Genomic DNA, 9454 nt, shown 5'->3' on the forward strand with positions numbered 1-9454 from the left:
CAAATTGAGATAGATGTCACGCCAGCTATAGAGATACCGATGAATACGACCTTCATGCACATTACACTGTAACTCAAAACACATTCAGGGAATTTACGGCTCATTCGTGCTGTACGGTCACATAATACCGAAAAAGTTGACAAATTGATTTATTCAGTTTGGCAACATCTGTCAGGGAATCGCCCATTCATTCTGCACATGCGCACGCGTCACGATTGCCCGAAATCTGACCTGATGTCGAAGGTCATGAAGGTCAATTAAAGTTCGTCATCGATATTTCCGATCGAATAAACTTGAAAATGTCTACATTTATCGAGCAATTTGAGCAATCTTAAACACATTCTCGCAAATTTCGCAGGTGCATACTATACCCTAGATTACATAGAGAAAAACCACGAAGAGAATGGCGCTTAGATATTTCAGTAAATTGCACAAACATCAAGCTTCTGTATGCAACTTGTTGACACCTCCCGGTGGTGTCGTCTGCAATGCAAATTTCGCTGCATTGGCCTTACAAAAATGCAATCCCTCACCATCACCAAGGGTGTCCTCTCTTTCATCTGGTTGTGGATGTGGATCATCAGCGTATTTTGTTAGGGCTTTTTCAAGTCGGTAAGTAGAGCTTCGGAATGTTCTGTGGTATAGGCTAATTAAATTAGCCATCATGACTGAGACTGAGTCATCATGACAATTTGAATTTAACTCATGAACTATGTCCATGACATCGACACTGACTACTGTTCAGTGTTCTATCATGTCTGCAATTTACTATTAGTGCTGTAATCGATAAGCTTTCTGGGTATCGATATGTCGGGAGGCAAACATCCGACATGTCGATACTATTATCGATACTCACGCAGTTTGAAACACGGATTTGAGTTTACCAATTTTATTATCAGTAAGTTCCAGAAACAAGTTAACAACAAGTGTATTGAAGCCTAACAGCTAAAACTACATGGATCATGCATCAAACAAACGAAAGTGGTATTGCAAATCCGCAATTTGAGATAATCTAAGCATGTGTGCCATGTCGTTTGTGTATCGATACTGACATTGAGTGTTTCGACATGTCGGAAGTCTATGTATTTTCCGACTATCGATACTTACGACAATCGATTACAGCACTATTTACTATTGTGTACAAATTGAACACTCATGATTAAGAATCTATTATTTTAGCTATAGTTCTAGTTCTACTGGATTTATGCAGAGCGTAAAGCTGAATTTATACTCGAGATTGATCGCTTTTGCAGAAAACGATTCTCACGCATGCTCAGCATGTCAGTGTTTACTTAATACATGTTATAGTTATATTTCCAGAGCGTCAAGCCGATCAGTCGATTCAAATCGCTGCGGCTTTTGCAAGTTGACGAAATCTCAACTTCCTATAGCAAATAATAGTTTCTCGATCATGAGAGCTCAATAGGCACGCAATGACAATTGCGTCTGCGTACAATGCCTAGTACCACACACGCTTTGGTAGCGCTGCATTTCCTGTGCGTGCACAATCGATCGCGCTATCGTGTCATTCCACTAAACTTGCGACATTACGCAGTGCACGCAGTACATTCATACTCTCATGATCAAGAAATTATTATTTTAGCTATAGTCATGATAGTGATATCGCTTGACACATGAATTTTTTGAATGCGTCAACTAATCATACATATATATACAAACAAAGTGGGATATTTTGCTTAAAAAGTTACCTTTTTCAGAGTCATCATTGAGCAGCGACGTAGCTTGCGACACCATCACTACGCTGAATGAAGATGCCATGATGGTGTCGCAAGCTACGTCGCTGCTCAATGATGACTCTGAAAAAGATAACTTTTTAAGCAAATGTCAAACATGACAGAGTCCAATGTTAGTATCCATGCTGCTAAAGTGGGATCTATTATTTTGCTAATTAATTTACCTTTCTCAATTATTAACTTTAGGTGATGAATTAATTCAAAGCAATAATTATAGACAGTAATTGATATTTTAAAAATGTAAATTTGTGACATTTAGAATATTTTAATTGTTGTCTGCAATCGCTAGATATCGCTGTGATAAGTATTTGCAAAAGCGACGGGCGATGCATCCCAAAATTCTTCGATTGCCCATCGCTGTCCAAAAGTGTTTCATCGCAATCGCTAGCAGGGTCCAGGGGCAGAGCCCCCTAGCGCTCCTGGGTTTTGTTTTAATTGTTTTAATTTAATACACTGAAATCAAAACCAATTTTGACAATTTTGGCTAGGTATGTTTTTTGGTAAAATATTGTGCGATGCATGAAAAACACTCCATTTATGAGTAAAAACAGCAACCTAGGACTTTTTTGTCATATCTCTTGTGACCCAATAGAGCGAAGGGTCATAACGGTGTGGGGTCCAGGGGCGAAGAAATTAACAAGAAGCTACAAAAACAATGTAGTATTAGTTTTTTAAAATGTGGAATACTTGCATGCTTCTCGCGATAAACACATGTGCAACGCTTATAATATGGTCCAGAAGATTGCAATCATTGCATGCGCCTTTCACTGGCATGTTTGTGTACAGTATACAATCTTCTGCAGTGAAGGCAGAGGATGCTCATTTCTCATCAACGTAGACTTTGCGAGTTGTTTATTTCTCATAGGAGGCTGTCAAATATGTGGCTGAGATCGTAGTTACACGTGACAGGGGTGTGAGAGTTCCTCTTTTCAGCTGATTTCCTCTTTTTTATTGCCAAAATGTATGCATTTTCTTTATTTTCAGCCCATATTTGGCATTTTTACCCTGATTTTACACTGTTTTTCAGCTTTTTAAAATAGTAATTTTACTCTGTTTTTTTGTCTGAGGCCTCAGATCCCTGATTGGATTAATTTATTGCACATTTTTAACATTGCACTTTGTCCGTTTTTTTACTGGAAACCAACATATTTACATAAATTTCTGTTCTTAACTTCTTATGATAACTACCGTATGTGAAATTCTTGTCCCTTTCAGACCAGTGAAATTGGCGTATGATGTTTTGGAAGGTGATCCAGGGCATGATTCATCACCAATAGTGATCCTGCATGGGTTATTTGGTTCAAAGAATAACTGGAGTTCACTTGCTAAGAAAATGAATCTTGAACTAGGGAGGACGGTGAGTACGGTACTATAAGTACATGCATGCTTTCCTAGGGGTTATTTTATATGCCCTGAATCATCAGGTTGGGGAGCATTTGACATTGACAAGGGGGTATCATCTGTGAATAAAGCACCCTGGGGGGGGGGGCAACCTAAACACAAAAAGTACCGGTATTAATCTGAAAGTGCACCCATAAGCAAGTGCCATTTCTGTGTTATACCATAAACAAGTATTGGCAATATTTTACAAAAGTAAATCAATTTTGCCAACTCTATTAAAACCAGTTAAGTTTGAGACATGTCCAACTCCAAATCTCAGATTATTCAACTGGAAAACAAAAGTTTGTAACAAAGTCAGAAAATTTACAGTTTACCATACCATACTGCAGTAGTGTATCAAGAATAACAGAGAAGACATGCCCCAGACAAGGCATTAGCCAGAGGGGTGTCTTTAGGGTGTCCAAAATAGACAAAAATGCCTTATTCTTCAAAATCAGGGTGTCCACTTCCTATTCACTCCATAAATATAAAAATCAGAATTTTAGGGTGTCCAAATTGAAAACAGGGCATCCAAATGACACCTGGACATCTCTCTGGCTAATGCCTTGGCCCCAGGGAGTGGGACCTTGGGTACATGTGGGGTCAAGAAATACCAAAATGAAACATCAGGGCTCAGGGGTCATGGATCATCATTATACCAAGTATGAGCCATGAAGCTGCTTATCTTGAGTTAGAGGTGAATAAAGCAAACACTGGAGATGGTCCAAAGAAGAAAATGCAAGACTAAACACAACAAATACAATATCTATGCACCGTTGCACAGGCGTAGATAATTTCATTCATAAATGTAAAAAAGCAAAAAATATTTATATTCTTGTTATGTATACAGGTTGTTGCCGTGGATGCACGTAACCATGGTGAAAGTGAGCATAATGATGAGATGTCATATGAAGCAATGAGTCAGGATATTGTTAACCTCATCAAAAATGAGCTGAAAGTTGAGAAATGCACCTTGATAGGACATAGTATGGGGGGCAAGACAGCGATGTACACAGCAATCACACAGGTAGGCTTTATAAGTTCTGTGCAAGTGGTAGACAAAGGAGGGCAGTTGGCCCCTGTGATAACTCTTTGCCCCTTGCCCTTCATGTACATGGTGGCTGCAATAATATTTAAGAATTTTAGGCCTTTCTTGTACTTCTTAGCCGATTTTGGATCATTTTTGTGAAATTTCAACCCCTTCAAAGTTGCCTTTCCCCCTTTGCCCCTCTTACAAAAACACTGATCATGCATGCCATGTTCCATTGCATTTGTCTCACACATGTATGTTCCTATACGCTTAAACTGGTATGGTTATTATTTCTTTAATAAAGTCTATTAGTAATAGTACCGTACTGACGCGAGTATAGTCCCACCTTCGAGTAAAGTTCCACCCCCATTTTCAGAAATTAAAAAAGGTTTTGAATGATCCCCAATTTTGAAAAATGTTCACCCAAAAACGGGGTGGGACTATACTCACGTCAATACGGTATTATGTTTTCTGTCCCCCATCTCCCAATATTTCCTGTCATTTTTCTATTAATTATGAATTTTCACCATTCACCAAATTGTACTTTGTAGTCCTTTGTGATTTGTTTAATAGTATTATTATATTTAGAGTACTTTGATACAATGATGAGCTGATGGATTTATTTGTACTGATTTTTTCTCCATATTTCAGCCATCTGTTGTAGACAGTTTGTTGGTTGTGGACATAGCACCATGTCCCAGCCCCTCATCTGCCATGAACATAGAAGCCTATATGACAACACTCATGAAGATAAAGTTTGATAACAGCCTCACACTATCGCAAGTCCGCCGCAATGTTGCAACGCAAATAGTAGAGCACCTTCCGGTAAGTATCACCAATTACATGACGCACTATAAGGTTGGTCTTAATATAACCCTGGAATTACGGAAAAAGTTTTGATTTAATTATGGTATTAAATTGTTGGTCTAATGTATATAAAAGTGGATTTATATTCAGAATGAAAAGAATCTGGCTGTGATGTCAATTTATGTGAAGTATGATCAATTTTGGCGAAAATCATAAAAATAGCGTGATTTTGAGGCAAAATGTTTTGGACAACATAACTTATTATATTTCTTGATTTTCACAAATTAGATATATGAAGATCTGGAAAATATTTTTTTCTTTTTTACCAACTTTTTGAAATATTCACCAAAAATTGTTGAAATTTGGATGTTTCAGCATAGGAAATACTGATACATATTTTTGTTTTTTTGATGGAAATTAGGAATATGAGAAATGCATTCATAGAATTAAATGAGCTCTACACAATGGTACCAAAAGCTTTCCTGTATTTCTGTTATCTTGTTCAAAACATTTTTGAAAATAAATTCATTGGAAATTGTTGTTTCGGTAAAAAAAAGGACAGTGGACAGCAAACAAACAACCCATATTATATTCTTGGAAGTTGTTGGTATATACATTGAAAATAGCATTAAAACACATTATAAACAAGTTGGGGGTTTGGTAATTAAAGGCGAATAAACCGCAGATGTTTGCAGGACGATTAAACCTCAAAAAGTGTGTACGTCTGTCCTTTTTGGCTGGTAGTGTAAATTTGGAGATTTATTACATTTGAGATCTGCTTTCACAAAACCCGGATAAAGTCGGGAAAATTATTATTTGGAGATATGTATAAATTTAATATGCTCAGATTGTCAGCTCTAAAATGATATATCACATGATTGCTTAATATTTTGTCTTTCAAAAATACATCTTTAGCTTCAAAATCCCTTTGATTTCTATTTATGTTTGGCATGTTTATTTGACTGTATCTCAAATAAAGCCTTGTTTTGTCCAGGTTTTGTGGGAGCAGGCCTCATTTGCATAGGCCTATCTTTATATAGCTTAACCCTATGAGAACTACCTGCTGATTGGCCAAAAAGAAGTTTTCATTATCAATTGGTCCAATCAGCAACATAGTTAGAATAATTTCACCATGCAAAAAATTGAGAAAAATTATTTACAAAGCTCCATTCTGATTGGTGATTAAAATGAAGATATCATGTAATTGACCAATCAGACGCAATGTTAAATCGGCAGGTAGTGCTCAGGGGGTTAACATCATGTCTTCTTGTTACAGGATATGGATGCGAGTCTGAGGTACTTTATGTCAACCAACGTAGTCCAGAGAGGAGATGAATTTGCATGGAGAATCAACTTGAAAGCTATCCTTGACCACAGAGAAGATATAGGCGGCTTCCCTGAAGTCAACAAAACATATAATGGCATTACAGAATTTGTTGGAGGCAGCAAATCAGAATATATTGGGTAAGTGGGAAGCTGTCCGAACTGGATCGAGTCACTAAAATTTTTGTCATTGTCAAGTCATTTAATTTTCAGCTTGAGTCAAGTCGAGTTATTTGAGTCACTGTACAAATTCATTGGCGTCAATTCATAACCTCATTAATAATTTTGTTTTAGCCTGATCGATTTTGGGAAAGGGAAGATGTAAAAATTGTTTATTTTTTACAAACTTTTGAGGAAAATTTTGTGTTATTTTGTAAAGTTAAAAGATCAAAGTGACGGTTATGAATGAGGTTAATAACTTTGCATCGGTTATGTCGGGCATTGTGAAAAATCTAAACATTTTGCCTTTGGACCTCGGAATATCCTCGGGGGCTGCGCCTCGGGATATTCCTCGGTTCCAAAGGCAAAATGTTTAGATTTTTCACAATGCCTCCAAATAACCGGCGCGCAGTTATTAACCTCTAACTATTCACTGATTGCCACTCGAGTCGGCCGCCTCATTCTACCTCAAGTCAATAACTCGTTGCAACTCTGGAAACTGCATGTGTGATAATATATTTAATCAGGGGTCATAAATATCTGCGCATGATCAGGTCCAATCAAGTCAACATAGTGGCTGTAAGGAGCGTCAGGACGGTATTTTGAACCGTTTAGACCAGTTTCAATATTTTTATCAAAATTACTTGAATTAAAATGAGGAGAAATATCAGAAACCAAGGTCTGAAGGTTTCTGACTTTTCTCACATGGCTGATCAAAATAAAATTTCACATACTGCCACTATGAGAGTGTTTATATTGAGCCAGCTTATCCGTTATTTAGCATATATGCGTATAAGTACTGCAAAATCAATTGTTAAATTGCAGTAGAATCTTTCTGCAGCCACTATAACAATTATAGGTTAATGAATGCGTATTACTTGTTGGGAGAGAAATTAGACAAAATAATGCATGTGCGCTGATGTTGATGCATCTAATGCAGGAGCCCCGAAGGGGGGAGTGCATTAGATGCATCAACAGCAGCGCAAGTGCATTATTTTGTCTAATTTCTCGAGCAACAAGTAATACACGTTTATTAACCTATTACATACACGAGAAGAATAAAAAAAAACATTATTTTTTCTGTTTTTATAACGTATTTTCACTAAAAATGTTGGAAAATAGAAGCAAATATAAATGCATCAACCCGCCCGAAAAATGAATCAATCCTACGCGACGCGAACGTGAGTGTAGTATGCGGAGTGCACAATATACACAATCAATGCATGTTTTGTATTCTTCTAACCGCTTTTCTGATTGGCTGCTTTGATATAGTGTATGAACAATAGTGTATGAACACTCTATGGTGAGTCTGTCCAACTCTGCACAAACATGTACCAGGAAACCCTCAAATTTAAGATATAGTGCTGTATTTGAGTACTGTGTTATATGTAACTGGTTAGAAATACATCTAAAAGGTCTAACATTGTTGGCCTGGTCAACTGGCAGGTTTATGCAGGAACTAAATACCGGTACCAACAATTACTAAATGTTTATACTAGGATTTGGGCAGGTAACCTTGTCCTTGCATGACAATGTTCTTTTAGATGGTCAGGACCTTGGCGAGTTGGACACTTTTATTATCATGGATTATGTTATGCCATAAAATGCTGAGCTTGTATAACACTTTATATTATCCTATCTACATCTATCTACCATTATACTCATTAAAGTTGCCAAAAGGCAATATCTGACTGATGCCTGTCATCAAAAACAGACAATTAATAAATTTACATTATAAAGCTACTTGAACTTAAACTTACAAAAAGAAAGCTTCGCTACTTCTTAATACTTTTGTTTTTAAGACCAGATGTAAATGATTCCAGTTTGTGTAGTCTTTGTGTCATGAATGATCATGTCATGTTGAACTATATAATAATCATGTGAATTTTGAAATATATTTTCTGCCTTCTATTCCTTCTTCAGACCCAAAACTCTTCCAGACATCAAGAGACTGTTTCCTGAGGCGATTATCAGGTCCATCTCTGGAGCAGGCCACTGGGTGCACTCAGATAATCCCCAAGAATTCCTAGAAGTTGTCAGGCCGTTCCTGCATGAGTAGCACATAGATACCTCTTATTTTATCGCCTTGAAATGATCATCAGGTTTTGGTAAGATGTGGATGCAGAAATCCATATGGTTGTCATTTATTTAGTTGCTGTATAGTAAATTGCTGTAAACCTTTAACGAGATGGTACTTCCGCGACGTTGACAAGGCGCCTCTGAAGCGTAGTATGTGTGATTTGCACATTGTATTGTACACTTTTGTTAATTTTGCTGTGGTGAGTTGCGACTTGTCAACATCATGTAGACCTATACGCTCTCATCACAGGTTTACAGCAATTTACTTTTAATAGTTTGAGTGGACTTTGGATCGAGTCCAAATTTGGACTTGTTTCCTGACAACGAGCTGATATACCAAACCAAAGAATTCCATCTACAAGCATATAGCCTGTAAATGAAGGTTTTACAAAAGAGATGAAAGGCAGATACCCTCCACTAAAACAATATTTGGAGTTTGAGCAACTATGTTATTGATACAGGCAAATGTACAAACATGTTATTGTAAGACCAATCTATAGTTATATTTTGTGGAGGGTGTCTGCCTTTTTGTCCCTTTTGTCAAAAAAACCCCCTCATTTAGAGACATATATGCCCCGGGGGGTCACTCTCATTGTGTCCTGTACACCATCCGCGATAATGAAAACGCGTAAAAAGGGTAGTTTTTCGTGGGTAGGCACGATACGCGCGTAACGTGTTTAGGGTGTCAAAAACATGAAATATTGGAAGAAAGGGTAGCAAAATTACAATTGCTAAATACGCGGAAATGAAATTTAGGGTATGAAATTTGATGCAAGGAAGAAAATCCGTGTTTAGGGTGTCGCTTTTAGCCAAGGGTTAAATCCTTGTTTAGGTGCTTTTCAAAAGTTGATTATCGCGGATGGTGTACAGGCCACAATGGGAGTGACTTCGGGCATATATGGCATTCTATGGTATGGTAACC

At 37.3% G+C, this 9454-nt stretch overlaps 1 protein-coding gene across 1 annotated transcript; it reads left to right on the forward strand.

Annotated features, from left to right (window-relative positions):
* The first annotated feature begins 257 nt into the window (after positions 1 to 257).
* Positions 258 to 9055, forward strand: LOC140163979 (sn-1-specific diacylglycerol lipase ABHD11-like). Its single transcript, XM_072187268.1, has 6 exons — positions 258 to 612; positions 2970 to 3111; positions 3985 to 4161; positions 4816 to 4989; positions 6248 to 6435; positions 8377 to 9055. The coding sequence occupies exons 1-6, from the start codon at positions 404 to 406 to the stop codon at positions 8510 to 8512; spliced, it is 1026 nt and encodes a 341-aa protein (XP_072043369.1). The 5' UTR covers positions 258 to 403; the 3' UTR covers positions 8513 to 9055.
* The last annotated feature ends 399 nt before the right edge of the window (positions 9056 to 9454 follow it).

The sequence above is a fragment of the Amphiura filiformis genome, chromosome 11 (assembly GCF_039555335.1).
Source record: "Amphiura filiformis chromosome 11, Afil_fr2py, whole genome shotgun sequence".
Classification (NCBI taxonomy): Eukaryota; Metazoa; Echinodermata; class Ophiuroidea; order Amphilepidida; family Amphiuridae; genus Amphiura; species Amphiura filiformis.

Bases quoted from the DNA above. Each gene is read 5' to 3' on its own strand.
- LOC140163979 (XM_072187268.1), top strand. From the start codon at position 404: ATGGCGCTTAGATATTTCAGTAAATTGCACAAACATCAAGCTTCTGTA. The intron at 613-2,969 runs GTAAGTAGAGCT...TGTCCCTTTCAG, and splicing joins GTTAGGGCTTTTTCAAGTCG to ACCAGTGAAATTGGCGTATG. The intron at 3,112-3,984 runs GTGAGTACGGTA...TTATGTATACAG, and splicing joins ATCTTGAACTAGGGAGGACG to GTTGTTGCCGTGGATGCACG.